The sequence below is a fragment of the Trematomus bernacchii genome, unplaced genomic scaffold (assembly GCF_902827165.1).
Source record: "Trematomus bernacchii unplaced genomic scaffold, fTreBer1.1, whole genome shotgun sequence".
Classification (NCBI taxonomy): Eukaryota; Metazoa; Chordata; class Actinopteri; order Perciformes; family Nototheniidae; genus Trematomus; species Trematomus bernacchii.
The window spans coordinates 2,917,173-2,941,446 of record NW_022987705.1 but is presented as its reverse complement, the minus strand read 5'-3'; the positions used below and the strand labels follow the sequence as shown (position 1 = coordinate 2,941,446).

Below are 24,274 nucleotides of genomic sequence, written 5' to 3'. Positions count from 1 at the left end.
CCGTGTTTCAATTAACAATGATTCAGATGCTCATTCTGTCTGTCTTGTTAACCAGCAGATGTCAGTACTGTCTCTGCTGTGAGGTAGTTAGCCATTTCCAATCTGAAGGTGGTGGGTTTGATCGCAGCTCCTGCAGTCTACATGTCGATGTATCCCTGGGCAAGACACTTAACCCTGAGTTGCTCCTGATAGCAGGGCCAACAATGTGTTAATCTGTGTGAAAGTGAGCTCCGGTGAGCAGGTGGCACTTCACATGGCAGCCCCTGTCTCTGTATGAATATGTATGAATATGTGTGAATACTGACCTGTGTATCTGAAAGCACTTTGAGGGGTTGTAAAGATTGGATAAAAGGCTAGATAAATGCTGTCCATTTACCATTTACAAGTGGACTGTGCAGTAAGATGCTGTTCTGAGCGCACTAGAGGACAACGCAGGCTTTTGAACCCATTAGCCCATTTTATAGTTGGGTGCAATTCAGGCTCTGACAATAATGCCCAATCATTTTCACTGCTTACACTCCCTTTAATCAAAGGGCTCTCCCTGTCAGCATGACACACTGACAGTTTGGGGATCCTGTAGATATTTTCCCCCAGAGGAAGTTTGGGACATTTTTTGATGCATCTGTATTTTGATCTTTGTTTATTTGGGTGAAGACTGGTAGGGACAGACAATCCAACGAAAGTTATACAGTAACAGGAATAAGAAGTTTTAGGTGAAACTTTTTTTTTTGTTCAGCTATGGAAACTATAGTCAATATGTGCAGAAGAAAATATGCAAAATAATTCATTAATAAGCCACATTGGATATGCACAGGGTTGTATTTTTCAACAGTTGCTGTGTGTAATTGTGGCTTGCGCACATTTATGTAAACAAAATTGACTGCTATGTACATGATTACATTTATATTTATTCATACACCTAAGTACATACAAAAATCCCTCTCCTTACACAACATTATATTTAACATATTTGAAACAGACGTTGTAAAATAAAAATGTATTTGTGTTAAAGTAACATCCACGATGTTTCTATAAATATTGTATTAACCAAGAGGAACCATTATATACTAAAGGTGAACAATAACACGGCACTTCAAACATTTCCTGCTGAACAGAAAGCCATTCAGTCACAGTTTCTGTAGAATACCCGCAGGGTAGGAATAGAGGAGAACATTGTTATCTAAACAACAAACGTCATCGGGGATAGAAGACGCCTCCATCAGACAGCGGTGCCCACACTCTGAGTGACTTTGTGAGCGCACTACTAGCAATACTCCGTGATGTGAAAGGCTCTAATTGCATCTCTTAGGTCGTTTTAAAGAGGTTTTGAAAAGGCAAATCATGTATTTCTGAAACTGACTTTCAAATTCCATTGAGTCTGATAAAAACAAAAGCCGAAAAAATATATAAATACATATTTGAATACATACTTGAACTCTGGTGTCATTGAGATACAAATGTCTTTCAACTCAGAACAAGAATCATAAACCCTATGATAAAGCCTTAACATCTCAAAAAGGGAATGAATGATTCTAGTTTGAGGGAAGTTTGTTGTTCATTTTATTTAAAAGGTTGCATGGTATCTGAAAAGAATAGTGCAAACATTATTTTGTAAATGAGAGATATCTAGGAGTCAAATGAAAGAAGGGATGTGAAGAAGTGTAGGAGCTTTAACAAAACAACCAAACACCCTCTGGAGGGAACTTTGCAGAACATTTCCATGCATACAAACCTACATTAAAAGAAAGAGAAAAACCCTGAAAAGCACAATAGGCCCCCTTTAATTAAGACATCACTAATCGAGTTTACAGGAGATAAAAGTCAAAGATTTCACTTCGTCTTGAGCTCAACAATTAAGGAGGTAACTATACTGGGGATTAAAAAGAAAATTGGGAGTATTTGCTGTGGCATTTTTTTCCTCCAAATGATTTAAGGTAGTCATTCTTAATTTGACATTTTTCAAATTGTTATTAAGACAAGGATATCATTTCTAACTTTAACGTAAAATACATTAAAACAAAAAAAACCCTCCTCAGCCCTTTCCTCCAAACAATGAAAGACATGTTTCGTGACATAAATACAACATCTATTGTCCTTTGACTTCACTTAGTCTGAGGTCACATTTCATTTTAATTTCATCCAGCAGTGATTATTTGAGATAGTTATTTTTCATTTATTTTAAATGGCATCCTCTGACATTTGAAGAGGGGTTCTCAAGTGATTCAGATCTAATGAGTTGTCCTCTGCCCTGTTTGAACTGTCAGCTCATCTATGATATTAAATAACAACCACAAACAGCCGTTAATGGTTTCAGTTTAGGAAATTGGTGCGAGCAAGCCATTTCAATAATCCCTTCATCGTTTTGTGTGTGCTGCCATCGCTATTTATTGAAAATAAATTGGGTCAGAGGAACTCAAATCGCTCATTTAGTGTCTACTGAAATTCACGGTTGGCAGAACAGCAATGACCATGTTTATTTTGCACATACAACCACATGTATTCCTCAACAGCTTAAATAACAGCACGAGTCAGTGTGTCAGCCAGTCTCTTGAATATTCTGTCAAACATCGCCTGATGAAAAATCTGCAGTAATTCCTGATGGCCCTCCTCTCTGAAAACTGGTCATTTCAAGTGTTTTTGGTACCTTTATAGAAAACCCTTTTAAAAACACAACACATAAGAAAACAAAGACATTTCTAACGTGAGAAACTGCAAGGACAGAGAAGCCAAAATAAGTCAAAAGTGGCAGCATCCCCTCAGGTGCTTGACTTCTTTTCACATCAATGTAAATGTCTCAAGTTCTTCACCCGTGCCTTAAAGGCTAAAACGCTGTGGCAGTGAGCGGTCAGGCCTGACCTGTGGTGTGTTTCACAGGAAGACAAGTAATACAAGACAAATAATTTCAAAGATTCAAAGCAGTGCTTCCTGTAAATCACAGGTTCGGTGTTGTATACCTGTAAGCACTAGCAGTCAACTACACAATGCTCACGATTTCTACGTCCGTGATGTAGCAGCAGGGAGCCGTGCCAGCAGCTCTGGGCTCAGAGGATCCAAATGACTCACAATGATGCACAGATTTGGCAGAGATGATAATTTCTGGGATACACTGTCTCTATTTTGAACAAAGCTGACAAAGCCAGGTGGCTGAGATAATGTAACCAATGGGAAAATACTAACATCGTCTTTCATCTGATGTCTGCAAAACAGTGCTTGGGCATATACTTTTTATTCTGCAAGCATAAATCAAGGTTGAAAATGTACATCTATCCAAACAACCATCCATCCACTCTCTGTACAGACTCTTATCAACCTCAGTCTTACAGAATTATCACCAAGAAAACTAAACGTTTAAAAACCGAAAAATATAGCTGCAGCACGAATGGCCGATTTCATATTTAAAATTAGACCCAAAAAAAAACTGCCTTCTGACTTAAGGCATTCGCTAATGGATGTTTCTTTGATTAATTTGTATTTATACTGTATGAAAAAACGTTGCTTGTATTTTAAATAAAGTATCTGTATGGTTAAAATGAAACAAATTATATGAATTAATTGAGCCAACATATGGGAAAATATTTCAGTTTACTAGCTTACTACATTCAGTAACTGGATTGTTATAAAATACCCAAGTGACCTTGTTGACAAAATCCTTAAGCACATTTAAAGAGCCCCCTTTCCAAAGTTATAAAAGGTAATTGACATTGATGGAGGCCACTACTGTAATCACTCTACAAGCTTTTATTCATGAGTGCAATTTACACTTATCAAGAAACGACTCTGAGGTTCACGAGGCTTACATGACATGAGCATGTAATTATACAATGTCTTTGTTTGAAAAGTTTATAGCAGTAACTTTTAATGTCTCTCCACAGTGTTCAGAAAGATACAAAATACAATCACTTCAGAGCGGGCCTTAAAGGAGAGGTGTCATGCTTTTTCGGTTATTACCCGTCCCCTTGTGTGTTATGAAGGTTTTTATGCATGTAAACGGTGTGCAGAGTCAAAACCCTCAAAGTACACCCTGTAGCGAGTAAAACTCTAACACAGAAAATAGCTCCCCAAAACGCCTCGTTGGAGATACGTCACTGCCCATTTGAGTCTTCCATTTCGTTCCGGGTACGGCCTGATGTCAAGCGGTACCCGGAACGAAATGGACCAATCCCGAAGAGCCGTTACGTTACGTCCGCGGAGCCGTTACGTTAAGCCCCTGCTGATTGGTCCAAATTGACCGATCCACGGACTTCCTCACACACACATCTGTGTGCAGGGAGCAGGCAGCTCAGCTGATTTCTCCTCCCTGGCTGCAGGCTGATAACAGACAGTTGGGATCGGGGCGAAATTCTCTCTGCAGACCCATTCTCACAGCGTTTATCAACCTTTTTCTTACTCAATATCAAGCCACACTTATTGTTTTTACTTCGGCTGTGAGTTTGTGTGTGCTCAGGATGAATTTGGCTGTGTTTCGCTATGTATCCTAAACAAGGAAGCAACACCTCCACGGAGCTCAGCGCGATTCACAACGTCCCGACCAATCAGAGCACACTGTGCTCACAGGGAGGGTGGGGGCTGGAGCTTTTGGAGCTACAACGAGCCGTTAAAGGCAGATAGTGAAATTCAGTGAATACAAGTAGTTTACAGAGATGCTGTATGAGAAACCAATGTGAGTTTGGAAAAATGCACAGTATAAATCTATTTTAGTATACCTCAACAATGGAATTATGATCAGTGGAAATGGCCATGACACCTCTCCTTTAATACTGGATCCCAAACGATAATTTAGTACACCTTTTTATAATGACTCTCTACCTGGACTCGATTAAGGAGCTCAAAAAAGTATCATGCCGTTTCAGGCAGCGAGTAAGTGTTTTTGAATGATCATTATGTTGAATCAAGCCAGCAGGAGGTACAGCTCAGTCAAGAATTGGACTTGAACCCTTTGAAATAAATTGTAAAGAATCAACGAAAAGTCAAAGCCTCTTTCTTGATTAAGTCCTTCCTGGACTTGGGCTCAATACTATTTTGATAATTATTTCTTCAGACTGCACTTGAGGTTGTCAACGGCTCAATTAATGTACAAATGCACACAGCTGTGCTATATTTGATGTTTGAGTGGTTAGGACTGTAGAATGAACTCGTCGTTGGAGGTACCTGCCTCCACTTTCACTCATACAGTATATGCAGTGATTACAAGTGTATGCAACTAAGTGTCAATTATCTTAAAGGGGACCTATTATGCAAAATCTACTTTTCATGTATTTTATACATCAACATGTGTCCCCTCTGTGTAAAGAGATTCTGAAAGTTTCAGGAGAAAAGATTCTCTCACTTTTTGTCCTGATCCATTTATATAAAAACCTGTAACAGACAGAGAATCAGCCCTTTTGAAACAGGGCTGAAACAGAGGGGATTATGGGATGCTACAATGATCTGTTTGGTATTTCGAGCCAAGCACTTCAGAGACATGTTTTGTATATATCTGAGACCTATAATATATTGATGAAAAAGAGTATAATAGGGGACCTTTAAATATAACCAACAATGTGTTTTTTACAGAGGACACAGAGGGGTCCTTGTTTTGTTTTTTAGGTTAATTTGTTTCCATACTATACATCATGAAAGTCTCTTAAAGCCATGTCTGCTAGATCCAGCTTATTGACCTTATGCGACCCAGAAGTGTCTCTCAAGTCTATTTTGGGTAGCCCACCATGTTATGAACTGCAATATGTTTTTCTTGAGCCTCAGTCCCGGGGCGCGAGATTAAGTCTGAACCTCTATCCTGGATTATCCTTGCAGCCTTTGGGAAACACTCATAATCGTGAATGTCTCCACCTGAAATGAAGGTCAAAAGGAAAATGGGATTTGACTGAGCTCTTGAGCTTCCAGTTTTAGCACCCTTTATAGTACTTTAAAGATAAGTACATTGGCATTTTTTGGCACTTTCAACAAATAGTTTTGGCAATAGATCTTGAGAGAAAACCTTTCGAATTTCCCAAAAACATCTTAAAAACGTGTCTAATGGTTGTAACTAAAATTATAAATCTAGACTGCAGGTTGCTTCCTCCTACTTTTGTATAAAATGTAATCTGTATACAGGTTTACAAAAAGCCTCTGCATATGTTTTATAGTGTCCCTTGATTTTACAAACTCTATCCAGCTCCTTTAAGGAAAATTGAAAAGCATTCAATTCTGGCACACATTTAAATGAAGGCTGGATAAATCTTGCTAACCGCCATCGGAAACAAGAACGTAAGACTGCTGCTGTCTTGTGCCATATTACCCGGAGGCGACAGGCACAATTTACAGTCTATGACTATAAAACAATTCAAAGGGGATGTTGATTAACAAAATGGACGCCAAGGTGGGTTCGAGTGATAGCGGAAAACACTGTGGTGAGTTAGAGATTGTCAGCTGGAATTTCATGTTTGGGAGGAAGGAAAAACAGGACGAGTAGAGAGAAAACAGGAAGAGTTGAGTCAAAAGTTACGGTTGCCTACTATGCATTGCAATACATATTAACCTATGTTGTTGTTTTCTATGGGTTAAATGGAATTTGAGTGAAATACCCGCTCTATTTTGTACATGTTGTTATGACAGGAAAGTGTTGGTATTTGTCTGTGCATAGTGACACAGATACACAGACAAACATTTGCACGCATGCACACACACAAAAGCCAGTATTGAATATGCCAAAAGAATCATCTGTAGCTTCAGAGGTTAACTGATCATTACACTCTCCATATGTTTAAAGAGAGCTGCGCTGGAAATGGAAAGCACATCATCATTATACTGTATATCTTTCCGACTTTGGTGATGAAACGATGACCTGGGGGTAATTAGCACAGATGTTTGTGGCATACTTGGTAAATTGCTTTCTGTATATGCATATCAATATTTAAGCACAAACCAACTATGGGATTTTGCTTTGATAGGCTTCCACACATCGATTTTAATACTCTGGATATTTGACTGACCTTCTGTAGAAGAAGACATCGATGGGTGGAGTAAGTAGTGGCGATAAAAACAAAGCAACAGATTTTGAATTGGATAAGACAGGCGACACCCTCTAATACTGATGGTAACAAGAAAATTGTCCTGCCTCCATATTTGTTAGTGTTTGCACATTATTGTCATATTTTCCATTTGTTTGAATGACTTTCACGATAGCTCAATGTGAAGCATGAGGCTTGTTATTTCCTCCGCGTTCGACTGATGTATTGGTTTGACCTTTTATATCGGTCAGCGATGCCATTTACCCCCCCGCATGATTGAGAGTCCTCCCTGAACGCTGCTGGATGAAAACCAAATATGCTGCAATTAAATTGTTTTTGATTTTCTTGAAAATCTTTTTTGTGCCGATTATTGTTCAATAATAGTCTATTAAATGCAGGAATACATTCTACAGTTATCAGAACAATAGCAAAGGTGCAGACCACTGCTTTATTTAAGCACCAAAAATGTAAACGTGTCTTACTCGGGGACCTTTGGTAGATGAATAGATTATTTTTTGGGGCATGGAAATATAAGTAAATAAATTGTTTGCAGCTCTTGTACAAAAAATGTGTATTCGCAATGCTTTTATATAATTAAAATCAACAAGATCTGTATTGTTTGTAATTAAAAACAGCCACATTTTGCATTTTTTGGGAAACAAAATGCTGCTGTACACTTTTCAGAAAGAGTGCTATGAATGTTTAGCCCTAGGGCAGCAATTTGAAATACAGGCTTCGATGTTTGATATCAAACTAGCTGCAACTAGAGAAAATATAGAAAAACAAAAAACATTGGGTTGAACAACTAGTACCATAAGTAGAGTACCATAATGAATAATGCAATCTCCCTCAAAGGGAATCATTATGAAACTTATTGAAGATCAATTTGTTTTTGTATCCTTGCTTTGCTTTGACACAGATCAGCTGGCAAGTATGACTGCATGGGAATAAGAGATGAACATTAAAAAAACTCAATCAATGCATTCAATCCTGCAAGACATATTGTGGGTATGTTGTCAAGAAGGAACTTTAAAACGTTGTTTGGCTACTTTCCTATAATGTGATAATGTGCTCCAGACAATGACAGGGTTTATTAATGCTCTACCTGTTGTGGAATGTCAATTTGTAATTGTACAGTCCCATCTACATGGATACAAAATGTTGCCGTAGCAGTCGTGAAGTCTTCCCCAGATTGTACTACTGCGGTGTATCACACATAAACAAACTGTAAACTAATGCAGCTCTCCTGTTTTGTCCAATATATTGCCTTCTCGTTTATGCATTGAGCAAAAAGCAGCTTGAACAGCGTAATATACACAGTACAGGACATAATAGAAAAAGATTACAGAGGACAAAGCATTGATTTTCAGGTTCGATCGATACATTACGGCAGCGAGCACATTTGGCTGTGTTTGTAAGTTTGTAACACAGGAAGCACGCAGATTAATGAGACAACTTGTCGAAACAAATGGAGGAGGAAAGCAGCTTTGTGCTGTAGAAGCTAAAGGAGATGCAGTATCTGCAGGTCAGTAACAACTGTACTCCAGAAAGTACTTTATTTTGTGTTTTCACTTCCTTAATTATCTAATTAGATTGTTCTAATTAACAAAATAATAATCCATGGTGAGGTGTGTCTTTCTCAAAATATGTCGGAAACACTATACGGTACAGAAAACATCTTATTTTCTTTCTGCACAATGACTCTTACGCACTGATACCCTCAATTGATTCTTAAATAGACCTCCTACAGAGTATAACACGCTTTTCTCTCTTAAAACAATGCTACATGCCAGAACACTTTATAAATGGTCACCACAAAGGGACCCTTCCTGCAGTTCTTTTTAATAACTCTGCAGAAAATGAAGCTTAACTCGCCGTGACCACTGGACCAAAAAGCTTAATGTTAATCTTTTGCTATTATAAGTGAAAAGCTTCTGGTAAAAGTCGGGTCTATTATTTTGGACAAAGAGGGCTCTTTATGGCACGAGGCAGCTATCAAATGTGGTGCTATCAATCATGTCGTGCATTAGCGTGCGATCGTCTCCTAAAGTTAGAAATACAATACATCAACATCCTCACGCTAACACAATATGTAAATATTCTTAATAAGGGTAGACATGTTTTCCAATACACTGAGTAAAAGATGGCACTCAAATATAACAATGTAAGGTGTGAGAATAAAAAGTAATTAATAGTGTCACACACATTTCACATGTTATTGTTGTTGTGATAGAAAAGTCACCACAAACACTGCTTTGCATTATCATTGTTGTTGTAAAAAGACATTGTTTGTAGTATTTTTTGCGCTCTTTACCCATCGAATGCAAGTCCCTTATAGGTTGCATCCTTGTTGATTATTTTCTAAAGGATACATTAGTCCTTGATTGATTTCCTACCTCTGAGCATCAATTGATTTTGTTTTAAGTAAAGAGAGAACAGTGGGCACTTGCAGATCCTGGAAATGGGATATAAATCAAAGAAAGCATCACGTGTGCTCCTACTGGTGTGGTTTGATAGTTATGAAGTCAGATTGAACTGGCATGTATAAGAATTAGGAGCCACCATGGTTAGAGCAAAAAGAAAATAAAGAAAGTAAGAAAAAAGTTCACTTCTTACCTTTTCCATGTTTCTTCTTTCTTCTTGTGTTGGTCAAATATTACATAATATCACTTTATAATCCTTAAAAAATAATAATCCAAAAGCACAACATGTTCACTAGCCAAACAGGTGAGAAACCACTGAGCTGGATAAGCTAAGATACATTTCTTGAACAGTTCTGATGATGGGGTTATAGTGTTTTCCACTTTACTGTTACCACTAAAGGCCATAAGACAGTGTGTCGCTGAGTCGGCCACATTTGATGTAATCTAAAACTACTTCTGAAGACTTTAAATCAGGGGTGTCTAAACTACGGCCCGGGGACCAAATGCGGCCCGCGGACCATTTTGAATCGGCCCTCAGCAAATTCAAAAGGTATAATGGAATATGGCCCACAAATGAAACTTGTGCTTGTCTTATATTGTACTTCTTAAATATAAATGTAAAAATATATTACACAGTAGTATTCATGACCACTTTTCAAATACATTCAGTCAATGTAAGTTGGAAACATTTTCTAACATATCTTAGTTGATAAGAAAAAAGCCCAATGACTTATTAACATAACAAGCTTGAAATACACCCTTCCTATTTCTCCTTATTATAATCAATCTGAGGCTTCTGTTTTAAGGGATGAGCTGCCGACACTCACAAGCATCATTTACCTACATTTCATTGATTTTGCTAACTTATACATGAACCTATGAGGCAGTATACCTCTAGTGAGCGGCCCAGCCCTTCGTATATTTTTCTGTATGTGGCCCTCAGTGAAAAAAGTTTGGACACCCTTGCTTTAAACCAACATAAGTCTGACTGGTTTTCTTACGAGGGAATTCAGATTTTACAGCAACTGTCGATCAATCCTTTAATTGCAGTTTAGTATAATTAACCCTATAGAGACCAGTGGAATATTTGACCAAAGTAGACTCTCCCTACCATTCTTCCCCGTGAGGCATAATAAAGCTGTACTCACGGTCATTGCAGAACGGCCCCCCGTAGGTGGTCATGGTGCAGTCGCAGGAGAAGCCCTCCCACAGCTGCAGACACACTCCCTGGTGCTGACAGGAGTCCTCGGTGCAGGTGGTGCTGGGGCCTGCAGGGGGGGGACAGCAGGTTAACCAGGCGCCCTGTCCTTATTTTATTAATGCATCTTCACTACTATCCAAAGGGAATACTACTGCACCTGTAGGCTTGTCATTGAAACCAGGAAAATGTAACATAATGTTTGTTGGGGAAATATTTTCCAAGGCCCATAACTTTGACCCAGTTTATCAGTTCATACTGTCCTGACTGAGCACACGCACCTGTAACCTTGGCTGCTGTGCTCTCAGTGTTTTGTCTCCCTGTTCCTGCCTGTTGGCGTCAGCTGATAGAGGTGTTATGATTCTATGTTCCTGCCTGTTGGCGTCAGCTGATAGAGGTGTTATGATTCTATCTTGTTATGCACAATGTGGATTATTCTCTCTGCACTAGCTAAATACATGGGTCTGGGGTAGAGTTCTTCAGAATTGACGTGGCAACTCTACCGTGAAGTCAGAACCTCTGACTCTTTGACTTGTTTTGTGAATTCTCCGGCCGAAGCTCCAAATAAACCCATCAGTGTTTGACATCAAAGCTCCAGCTCTCCCCGTGTCTCCTTTGAGTCGGTGACTCCTCCTGCATTGCTACACAGAAGTTTCCCCCACAATGTTTTTACTTTAGCATGTATTCTACACGATTCCACTAAAAAGCATTCAGCCACAGCAAGTTAACTTGAATGGCACTTAAGAGACAACCCTCAGATAGGCTGATTTACATTGTTGCTTACTTATCAGATGCTTTTACCCAAAGCGACTTACATACACTCAATACTCTCATTTCATTTCAGTGTGTTTATGGGCATTAGGTTTAAATGTGCAAGCAACACGTACACTACAAAGACGATGTGTTGTTTTTATTGCCCAGAGTGTTAAGCAACACGTCAAGATTTGCAGAGGTCTTGTTCCCACACGACCTACATGTCATATACCTATTATATATGAATATAATAATAGTACACAAATGCTGAACGCTCACATTGTAAACAACATATTAAACAACTTAATAATGATCTCCATAAAAGCAATGTGATTAACTCTGACAAGATTCTGTGTGTGTGAAGTCTTAACACAAAACAAAAAATGCTGTGCGCACTCAAGAGAACAATTAATATAATCCTGTCTTCATTTTGGAAACCCTTAGAACACATCATTCACTACTTATCATTAAATCTCCTCATTAATAACTCATACAATTTGTTTGATACTGGAGACTTTATGTCCTTTACCTTTGCGTCACCATTGAGCCAAACTTTGAGTACACTCTCAGATCTACTCTGCCATATCCTGTGAAGTGTTTTCTGTGAAGGTAATTTCTACCTGGGATATTAATCAATATTATTAAGTATTTTCAGTCAACGTTTTCCTGATTGCTCTCTTGTTTGAGTACAATTCAACCAAAGCCACTGGAGTTCTTGATATTATTATTACATGTTCGCTATCATAATAAAACATAATAAGATATGTTCTGTGGCATAATGGAGCAATCAACAAAGCTGTTTATTACCAGAACACATGCAGTGTAATTAGCTTTTGGTAAACGCTGACTTCCTCTGGTTTCATGTGTGCTGTGTGCCGATGAAATCAGATTACAGGAGCATTCTCTTTTCATTGTGCCCAGCGTGTTCCCAGCTCACCTCCACAGCCGGGCTCCACCTCTCCGACCTTGTGAAGGGCGTCGGCCAGCAGGTCGGGGAGTCTCCCGTTCAGGTCCACAGACGCCAGGCAGCCCTGGTACCCTTCCCGGGATGCTATTAACCTCGGCAGGCTGCTGTACATGCTCTTCCCAACACCACCAATGTACAGCTCGCCTGTTGTTGTAGAAATGTATCATTAAGTCTCATTTCATTACTGTAACTTCATTCTCTGGTTTCTATTTTCCCACGGTTTGAATTCACATCTAGCTTCTAATTTGCACTTCCTTAGGACAGACAAAAGGCTGTCTATTCAACCATTGGTTTGTCATTTGTAAAAGGTATAAGGACACGATTTTAACAAGATATAGGGATGACGCTGTTTAATCATAACTGGGTGTTTGCAGTTTGCACATTTATTTATTGAGGTAAAATATAATTTACCTCCATTATGTATTTGTTAGTTTATTTGTTTGTTTATTTATCTGCTTATTTGTTTGTGTATTTATCAGAGTAGACATGCTCATATTCTTAAACAAGAATTGAGTATTGAATAGCTGCATTCTGTGCATAGGCCCTGTTATAGGTTGTTGATCTCTGTTGTAATAGGGTTACGTTACCCTAACCCGTTATGTTGTTCGCGTATGATCCCTCTTTCATTTAAAAACCAAGTTATGTTTTAGGCATGAAAGCTGTAGCCCTATAGCTGTCAACTGTTCAAACTGTGATCAGCAGTTCAATACATTTGACAAATTCGACTTGGTTTCTATACTTATTTGAACATGTATTTATTTATTTTTCAAAATAAAATAAAAAAATGTTGTCAACATTTTTCCCACATTTCTTTTTTTTTTTTACAGGATATGTACATTTCGGTTAATCGGTTAACCGTTTTTTTGGGGGTTGAATATTCGAATATACATTTGCTTTCAAATTCCCATCCCTAATATATATTTAAGCAATAGCTCACGACAGGCCGTGGTATATGCTCAGTATATCACAGCTAAGGGGCGTGGTTCGGCCCGACGCGAAGCAGGCAGTTTGCTTTTCAGCCCAACTGTATACAGTTTTTCTCAGACGCGGAGGGATACTGACTTGTTGTGAAAAGTAACTACAATTCTACCCGTGGTATACGCTCAGTATATCACGGCTAAGAACCAATCAGATTGCTTGATTTGACTTGTCCGTTTTATAAATGTTAATAATTCAGTTTTTGGGTGAAGGGGTGGGATTAAATAAGTGTAAACTTCTTCCCACCCCTTTTCGGATGTGTAATAAAGTAGATCATTTGTTTATACATAAGTTAGAATCAGTAATATTTGTTTATATCAATTTGCTTAATTTTGTATTGTATAATAATTCTCATGTTACATTTTTGTCTTATTGTTTTACACATTCAAAATAAATCAAATCAAATCAAAAATAATTAACATGTATGCAAGTTTCCACCGTCTGGCCAACACTCCCTGTAATGTGAATTCGCTGAAGACCTTCCCCTTCCCTTGCTCTCGAGTGTATAAAGTGTTTGTATTTTCTGTTGTAAGATCTTGTACAAACCTTTAGGTGCAAAGATTCTGTCCTTTCAGCTGAAATAGATGAACTCTGTGAAATGCTTTTGACTTTTATTGACTTTATTCAATAACAAAACCTTGCTTTAAACTTCTATTATTTCTTCATTTCTTGCCAAACAGGTTATTTTTGTTTTTGTGTGGAATTTCCTCCATACCTGTGAGATACAGAAGTCTTTCCTTTCATTTAATCCATAATTTAATTAAGAAATGTAATTCTGCGTTTTAGCATTTAGGTCATTTAGTTAGTGGTTGACCGGACTACATTATATTAAAAGCTGTTTCCAATACAACTCATGTGTGAAGAGGACAACAATTTTAGAACAAACGTGAATCATTTTACACATTTTGGACAATCTCATTATACATTTTGTAAAAGTGGAGTCTTTTGAATGGTGCCTGCTTCTAGTTGTTGCTACATGCTAAACATGTGCCTGTATTTGTGTTAACATACAGTATATAGGCACAAAATACATTGAGAAATACTATAAAAAGTCATATTTTATCATGAAATCTTGTACTAATCTCAATTGTATTTTTTACTTTGTTGTATTCACTGTGTCCCTTGATACACTCTTTTGATTTGTCCAGTTAATTACCTTTCAAATCCAGGTTGCGGGCTCCATTGGCGTGTTGGGTGACGGTGCGGGAATCAATCTTGAGGATGTGCACGTTGCTGTTGTCCCGGGAGATCATCACATTGTGCCACTGGTTGTCATTAAGTTGCTTGTCAGAGTTTCCCTTCATTAGCGACGGCCCATTTCCCAAGTCGAAAACATAATGAACGTACCTACACAACAATACAGATTATTACATTTAGTGTTTCTTTTGTGTTCGTTTGCTCCAATATGCTGTTATGGGATCACACTGTAGAAAATAAGCACCTCAAGCTGCGTAAACTGCTGTGCTTTGCGATATAACAACTGAGGGGTGGGGGTCAAAGTCAGAAATGCTCTTTGTTGACACAGATAACAGTGAATGAATGACGACAAACGGCAAAACGTTACATCATGTTGAAATTACATTTGATCACCACACAGAGTGCACTGTCAAAAAACGGAATCTTGTTTAAATCAAAGTTAAGCAGCATCTATTTCAAAGTTAAGCAGCATCTATTTCAAAGCTGCCACACTTCACACTAAATATTGAGCAGCCTGGAAAACAATGACAGAAGCGTTGGAAGCCATTTCTCGTCTGTGTTGTCTGTGCGACTTCTGCTGCAGGCTGCGGAGCCGAACAAGGCCTCCTGCTGAATAATTGCTAACTGGGAAAAGAGTCTGTGCAAGGTTTGACAGAGGAAAACTACAATCGTTGCTTTGCTTGCTCAGTTTCGACAACCCTTCTCTGCTAATCTGTCAGTGGCAACAAATTATCTACACTGAATAAAACATGAGGAACATATATCTGTTGCCAAATGTGTTTGTGTGAGAATGACACCGGTGCTCTGGTGATGGCGGTTATTGTTTTTGTAGTCATACTTCCTCTATCAGCATCCCTCCCTATACCAAAATAATTTATGATGACAACATTTCGATGCTATTTTGTGTGCCTCTCCACTGCTGCAGGCTGATTCATTGAAGAAATGAATCATGATTAAGACATTTTGAGCCCAAACAAGGAGAAAAGTAGAAAATGCACTCTTCAAGGCGCCTTAAGCTTTGCAAGACTAATATTTTTGCACTGATGGATATCAGAACTGCACACTTTCGCCAACTAATCGGCTAAGTCGCTTAGGATTACTTTAGTCATTTTTAATATTCTTTTTCCTGCTGAATGACTCATTTCCCGAAGAATTCTGAGCACATCTCTGGTGAACAGAACATTAACGGGTTTGCTTTTATGGTTCTTTGTGGGGACACAACTCAACTAACAGTTTAGTTAGAGACAGCTCTAGTAGTAGTAACTTTACACTGACTTCCTGTATGTCAAATCATTGATTTCAAAATACTGTTGCTGGTCTATAAAGCATTGAATGGTTTAGGGCCAAAATACATTTGTAATCTCCTGCTAAATTATTACATTTGCTTTTAAATTAGTGTTTTTAAATATAATATGTTTCTGCGGTACTATTTCTTAATGCTCTTAGTGTCTTTCATTTTTGTAAAGCACTTTGAATTACCTTGTGTTGAAAGGTGCTATATAAATAAACTTGCCTTACCCAAAGCCCCTTCTATACTTATCTGAGTCCAAACAAACATCACTTACCCTTTGACCAGCTCCACCACGATGAAGTCACTACCATCTCCAGAGTTGTAAAGTATCAGCCCGTCAGGACTGGTGGTCTTGAACTGAAAGAAGAGGTGCATGGAGATGTAGGCCTGCAAGGTGGAGAAGGCCAGATAGCTGGCCTGCGCTGTGAAAGTCACAGGATTGGCCACAATGTGCCTCATGCCGAACCGAGCATTCAGCTCGCAGTAGGAGATGTCTCCGTTCTTGCACTGGTCCAGATACAGCATCCCGTTGAAGGAGAGAGCTTGCAGATGGCCGATAAAGTTGGAAGGCATCACGGAGATGAACCGCCGCTCTGTCATGATCCCCGTCTCGATGTTGTTGAATTCCAGGCGGGTGTGGGCGCCTGTCATGTGGCCTAGGGGACAAAAAAGAAGCTCAGATTTCAACTACCTTTCAATATCTGCAGCTCAGTAAGCACAGCTCCTTCAATCCTGCTACACACCTTCCACTGTCACATTGTCCACAGAGAGCTGCAAATTCTTCCCACGCCGCACCACCTTCACGGTGTGCCACTCATTGTCATTCAGCTTCTCGCCTACCAACAGTACCTCTGGACCCTTGCCTGAGAGGAGTAAAGTGAGTAAAGTGACAATCATACCACAGCAGCTCAGTATACATCCTTTAAACATGAGGCTCACTTCACAGGGTCGATGCATTCATCCACTTCCAGAACAACAGACACACACACAGACATCAACATTTACCGGCATCCAATACTTTGCATTCACAACACAGTTTGAGGATCAAATAAATCAAAGTAGCTCCTTTTCTGTAAGGGTTATTTTCAGGCTCGGGGAGCAACGGATTACATTTAATGGGATTACGAAAAATAGTTAAGTGTATTCCTTACATTAATAAAAGAGTTAATCAGATTAATGTTACATTTAAAAAGAAAAAACGGGGATTACTAGCAGGATTACAATGCTAGAAACCTAAGAAAGAGCACATTGTGTTTGCTTTTAAAGGAGCACATGTTACTGTTGTACTGTTCTGTAGGCTAATAAATCCAAAATAACATGTTTAATTAAATAAGGTTACATTGTCCTGTTGTCTTACATAATACACTAAGTAAAAAACATCTTATTGAAATGTATTTTGTATTATTTGCATTGCATTTTTCATTGAGGTGATTCAAAAGTAACAGAAGGTAATCAGGGTACTTTTATTTTCTGATACTCAGATTAGGTTGCTGGTTAAATCTTTATTACAGGTAACTTGTAATGTTAAAAAATGTTATGTTCGTAAATGTTGTATGTGACGGGACTACGGATGGAAACTAGCTCAAAGCTAAAATCCGGCTCATTCACATTTAAAAGCATTATTTTGTTTAAAATGTTCATTAATGTGCACTGTCCCGGTTCAAATAAACGATTAAATGAAAAAAACAACTTGACAACTTTGAACATCAGATTTTAGAGTAACCACCTCATCCCTGGTTATTTCTGTCCTGAATAGCAAGTGATTTGATTAATGTCTACTTAGATATTGTGTTACCCAGGGGCTTGGTTTAAACATGCAGCTTTAAGTTTCAATATTCCTGCACTATCCTCTGCCTTTTTCGTTGGTTTCAAAATAGGTCACAGTGCACACGCTTGCCACTGCAGCACCGTCATCCCGAATCAGTGCCGATGCAACAGGCCGACACGGCAGTTCAAAGGAGTTCTGACATCGCTTGGGAAACTAATTGGCCATGCCTAAGCTGACTGCGCCTTTAGGGGTTTGTCTGTCTAATTGAGCTCATGGTGTAGGAGAATTACAGGGGACGTACAGAGGGCAATAAATGGAAAACATCAACTGCTTTCCGAACACTGCTCTGTTTCATCCTCAGGGAAATAAAACTGCGACTGGAGACTTTGTCCAGAGCTGCATATCAAGTGTCTTTACAGCACACAGCATGGTATCATCATCCACCTGCCGAATATCGACTGCGTACACCAGACAGATCAATCGCATCAAATCATGCTCACAATGTTTGACTGATTTACTTCCATAATGAGAAACAAACCACTCACTGGAATCGTCTCCAACACAAAAACAGAAAGGTTTATCTTGTAGAGATGACATTTGCTGTAATGAAAACAGAGATAGTGGAACGCTGGATAAATATTTATCTTATCTGTGCTTCTCTGAGGACGGATGAAAGTCTGTTTGCATATCTTGAGGTGTACTTATGTGACTACAAGTGTGAAAACAAGTTGTTTAATGGGATTATAATTTTAGAGGGAGCTGCACAAATACTGATACATCGCCTCAAGTTATATCATAGGGGACGTAGTCATCGTGACGTCGGCCATCAGTTTGTGGAATATGTATATTGAAGCTTTGCTTTTGGCGTTTTGGCCGTTTTGCGATCTTGGTTATTGACCTTTGCCAACTTGTGACATCAGGGTGAGGCCAAATGCACAGCCAAATGCGAACACTGTGATCAAATTGTTACAACAAACTCTCATGAGATGAACATACACCCTAAAAAATATACACTTGAAAAACAAAAACAAGGAGAGCACCCAAACCGACCTGTCAATCGCAATCCATGTCCTTGAGTCGATCTTTTTTTATCAATATATGACTAGGGTTTAATAAATGAACATCGTGCCTACTGAAAAGACATGAAACTAGTAATGTCATAATGTAAACTAATAATTCTCTCATAGACTTCTATGAGATCTGACTATTTTTTTGCAGCCAATGGCGTCGCCCCCTACAGGTTTCTGCTGGGTGTGAAGCAAGAGACCCCTCTGTACCCCAGCTCAAAGATGGTCGCATAACACATCTGAGTCTAGGATCAACTGTCGATTGTCAATTTGCATTGTGGGTATGTAGTGGGCCGGTTTTTGATAATGAAGGAAAACATTAAAAAAAAAATGCAGATGTCTGTTGTTCCACCGCATCAATGTCAAAATGCAAAACATTTACTTTTATTCGTACAAATAAAAGTATTATTTGTTGTAGTAATATTATATTTGATAATGGGGTCATTAAGATGTTTTTATCTCAGTATGAATAAAAAATGCAGCACACTATCTCAAACACTGCAGTGGGCATGACAATGGTGTAATGTTATAAGTATTCACACAGACCTCTGAGTGTAAATCCTTTGAAATGTGGCCTCCTTTCAAAGTGCCTTTGCTTCACAATCTCAGCTTCCAGTGGCTCGAGAGCAAGCCGCACTTGTAAGAGGTCTATTTGGTCCAGTTTGATCCTCAGTTAAAATTGAATGTGATTCATATTTTCAAACAAGAATAACTTCAAAGGCATGGTGGAGTTATACAGGTCAGCATTAAGAGTGAGCGGATACTTTGAACGCTCGATGTGCGTGTTAATCAAAGCATGTTATGGTAATTTTGTAATTTTGTAGGACAAATGCTTCATTTGAAAACTGTCTTATGTTGTGAAGCATTATTCCGCATATCCTGGAGAATTAATCAAGAGCATTGCAGAAACATTTGTTCTTAAATCTGTTACCCTCCCACTGAAAGCCTCCCAGCAGCTCGGTGGTCTCTTTGATTCCTGGCCATTTTCCTCACCTGAGCAATCTGAGTAACGAAAATCCTTAAAGGTGTTCAAAACAAGGACAATTAAAACTCACAACGAGTCTATGTTCTAATCTGTATTGCTCCCCACTGAAAGTTCTCACTAAACGACAATTGTTTTAATTATTTTGGAAGATAATGTGGGATAATTGGCTCCATTTGCTGTCATCACTTATCAAATCCATTAAAAAGCCATCCATTATCTCATCTGCAGTACTGAGATCTTCAGAGATCACCGATGTGGCAAACATGAAGCGGACTTGATCAGGAATGCATTTTTTCACACAATATGATGCACAGACATTTCATATTTTCTGTGCACAGTCTATGATGGTACGATGCCATCTGCTGGTAGAGAGGGCAATTACTTTGGCGGAGCATGTCAATCTTCCATATTTGTCCCCTTCTCACTTTATTAATAATACCCAAAGCCAGTTATTATTTTTTTAAGATTGTGTAAATTCTAATCTATGTTTCAATAATTATATTTTGTAAAGGATAATATATGTACATTTAACATTGAAATCAACTAAGCACCATTTTTGGAACGATTATTTTTAAGTTTTATGTGTTTTTAGGGTTTTGGCTATTTTTGCATATTCTGTTATTGTTTATAATTTATTGTATACCAGAAATGAACCAAATCAAAGTGGTTTACAGAGACAGTACATGCACTCTCTATCAAACAACACACCCATGTATCGCACACACACTACTTACCTCAATCAGAGGAACACAAGTAATCCATTCAATAACATGGACTGTTGCTTAGGCTAACACATGTTTGGTAAATCTGCAGTAACAGTAAAACTGTCCCCTTTTGTGTATAGCCATTACATCAGCATCTCAGATCAATAGGTTAACATTAAACAACATTTCAAACCAGACGGTCGGTTATTGATCTTTCTATTGTACGTGCTCAGATGGTAAAATATGTTTTATAGTGCGCAACAAATAGTTTTCCTTTCATCTCCGGTGAGCATAAAAACTAATAGGATGCAAATCATTGCGAAATTGAACAATAACAGTTAAACCCATTATTTTAGAGAGTCTGGGAATTATTCATACATGAGGCTTGGAAACAAGCTTTCAGTCGACGCTCGATTATAGTGATAATTTTGTATAAGTGTTCAATAGCTTCCTCTCTATTTGATGATCTTTATCAGCGAGCCGTTTACCTCTTCACTGCCGAACGACTTTCTTCCACTGCTGTAATCTGAAACTACATTTAAATTGCCTGTCTCTCAGTATCAGGTGAGGGCGACAATTTACATCATGAATTCAAACATTTCCGCAGTACAACCTTAAAGTGCCACTCTATTTCACACAAAGAATACCAGAAAATGTATTCTGCTGATAAAGGAGGGAAATTGGCCTTTGGCATTCATCTGCTATCGACCCAATGGAGGTATGTTTGCCTATTTAAATGCAGCATGGATCATGATAATGTATTTGATGATTTGCTGACAGGTCGCTCAGTAATGTTTCATATTAAAAGGTTTGAGTACAGAACATTTATCCAGCCTGTCCCCCCTGCATCTATAGCACATATGGCCCTAGAAGCCAATTACGTGTGTGGTATAATGAAGTATAATACCAAGTGTCTTTTGACGCATGACAACAAGGTGGACTTAAATACTTAATTGTTTTTTTTCATTAAAACCTACATCCGTTGATTTATTTTGAATATTAAGAATATTTTCCACTTAAGGGTCTTTGGATATACCAGTATTGATTATCACTGTGACATTTAAAACATACATATCTATGTTATGCTAATAATATACATGTTCCTTGTGGATTTTTGTCTTTAGAAGTTCATCTGGTTGCCTTTCAACTAACCCTTACTGTTTATTTTCTTTTGTAAAGTTATGGTTACAGACTCTATCTACCTCCCTTAACTGTGTTTTGAGTTTCAGTTCCCAAAAAAGAGACAAAACACACAGTTATAGCACAAAGTGAATTTGACTTGTGGCATGATTATGATTGTTTTACATTTTCTATAGGTCTAAGGTCTTATAGCTGACATTGTTACAGCCCTAGTAACATTTAGTAACATTAACAGTAATCTACTAAAATGCTGCAACAAACGTACACTCTCTATTCAAATGTTTAGTAAGAAAACCTCCTAGGAACAGTTTTTTCAATTAGTGTGATGATACAAACACTATATACACACTGCATCTGGTCCTTGTGCATAAATTAGTTTTACAATTCTAATAGTTGACGCCAAAATCAAATCAAATAAACTACTTAACATCTTTCAACATTTACGCAACAACAAGTCTTTTTGATAGCCGGCAGTCTTGTTTCATACTCATCTAGTAATCAGATATCAGACTAACCTTTAAACTAATCTAAGCTCTACATTGCAGAGTGTTTACCCAGTAGCAAAACTGCATTCGAGTGCTGCTTTTCTCACGACAGATAATTGCGGATTGTACTTGAAATGTACCCAATTATCAGCAATGCGAGCAAATTAGTCACAAGCAAATTAATGAGTCATTTGCGGCACAAAAGGCAGCGTCAAATCTACATTTGATTAGAAGATTATTACATTGTATTAATGAGAACATGTGTCATTCACAGTGTTACTAAAATGCAGAATTTATGAGTCTAAGGGGGGGAAAAAGCCAATGATATTCAACCGCACAAAAGCTCGCCACAGTGAAGTCTCATTCTCGTTCTTATCTTTGTAATGATGGTTGTGAGTAGCATAACAGCAACAGTAAACACTGGGGATTGTGGGGCAGAAGAAATTAATTATGTTCTCTGTCACAAGGGAATAGAGCGAGAGGCATATGATTACACCACAGTGCATGTTTTCTACATCATGGTACAGTAAATAATCATAGGAGACACTTACTGAGATTACAGTCTATCCTGATACAATCTGGTGAGAGAGAGAGTGAGATGGTGAGGTTAAAAGAAAAAAGAACAGCACAAAAGAGGAGAATATTTCACATCCTTCAAGGTACATTCTGCAGACACTTCAGTGCTTTTCAGAGCCCACCATCCGGGGACAGCCTTGAGAGTCTAAACCGCCACTTTCCTCCCTGTAGTGTACATAACATTAGAAAAGAAACAGTAAAGTCAAAGTAAAAACCTGAGCATGTGTCTGGCACAGCTGGAAGCACAATAGCGCAGATCAACGTTGGGATCAATAAGAGTTGTATTGAGCATAAAGTGGAGGTGCATTGGTATTTATTTTTAGCGTCAGTATCGGCTTGGATACGGCTGCTTACATTCAGGCGTCTGCAAATGAATCTGACTGCTCCAGATAGCGAGACTGATAGTGTCACTGACGCGTGCTCTGGGGTAATACAGCAAACATGCACCGCTGTGAGGAAAATTGTTTGAAGCAGATCACCAAAATGGAACCTGTGCTCCATTTGTTTTTTTAACACGGGAAGCTGAATAAAGCATCTTAAGCCTGTCATCCAGAGAAGCAGCTGAGGGTGACTAATTAACACGACATAAATTAGAGCTATGGGATAATGCATTCTTTTCAACTCACTGTCGTTTCCTCTCAGTTCTTTTCATTCACTTGTTATACAGATGTATGTGTAGCCTCTTTATTATTTATGTTAAGGACGAGATACATGCATTCATACAGTAAGTGAAGCATACATTAACCTCTTCTACTCTGCTCTTTCCTACCATAGACCCATTGTTCTTTTCCTTAGAGGTAGATAACAGGTCCACAGCATATGCCACATAGAAGTGGTGTACTTCATTTGAAAGCTGATGACAGATTTGTTGCAAGATTTCACTCATATTTTGATAAAATGTTCTCGAAAATACTTCAATATTACTTCAAGAGCTTGAGAAAATTGTAAAGAAATAAGCTTTTTGTTATGTTAAGGCACATGTGTCAAACTCAAGGCCTCGGGGCCAAATCAGGCCCTTGGTGGATTTAATTTCGGCCCGCAGGATAATTTAAAATTACTATTAGATCTGGCCCGCCGGTATATTGCACGCACACCTTCACTCAATCCTGAGGGTCTCCTCAGCTCAGAGCCTGACCCCAAACATTGACTTGCACCCAAGATGAGATGCCAAGTATCTGGCTTGAACTAGCATCACAGCAGCACACTGAGTTTACATGGATGTTTCCTTCTGCACTTTTTTTCTCACAACAACAGGGCATGTTTGTTTTTTTCTTTGAGGGGAATTGTTTTTTTGAAGCTGTTGTTGGCCTGTGGAAAAATGTAATCATAAGAAATGACTCTGGAAAAGCTGCAGATAGAGCCATAAGAAATGAATGCAACTGATTATTTAATGTTTAAAGTTGTTTTTATAGGCAATAATTTAAGCTTTGTTAGTTCCAGGTTTAATATGTGCAATAAGTTCATTTCAATAAGTTTTGCAATAAACATTGAACCAGTCCGGCCCTCGACTAGTACCCATTTTTTTATTTTGGCCCACTGTGTATTTGAGTTTGACACCCCTGTGTTAAGGGGACCGCTCAAAAACCCCTTTAGTTAATATACATAAAAAACCCTCATCTTCGGCTGTATATTATCCTAGAGGTCATTTTAATAAAGTTAACTCAAGGTAAAAAATATGATAGGTGAATGGGATTGATTATTTCACTGAATAGTACTAAGAAGTTTGTAAATGTGTAATAAGTGTCTTAAAGGT

General features: G+C 38.4%; 1 protein-coding gene across 1 annotated transcript in view; it reads right to left on the bottom strand.

The window, feature by feature from the left end:
* The window catches only part of LOC117490610 (neurexin-2-like), a 106,540-nt gene that overhangs the window by 49,795 nt on the left and 32,471 nt on the right, over positions 1 to 24,274 (bottom strand). The window contains exons 7-12 of the mRNA XM_034140369.1: positions 22,497 to 22,523; positions 16,540 to 16,659; positions 16,071 to 16,452; positions 14,465 to 14,655; positions 12,301 to 12,474; positions 10,561 to 10,680 (exon numbers count right to left, since the gene is read on the bottom strand). Of these exons, the coding sequence (XP_033996260.1) occupies positions 10,561 to 10,680; positions 12,301 to 12,474; positions 14,465 to 14,655; positions 16,071 to 16,452; positions 16,540 to 16,659; positions 22,497 to 22,523 (1,014 nt within the window). The remainder of the gene's footprint in view (positions 1 to 10,560; positions 10,681 to 12,300; positions 12,475 to 14,464; positions 14,656 to 16,070; positions 16,453 to 16,539; positions 16,660 to 22,496; positions 22,524 to 24,274) is intronic.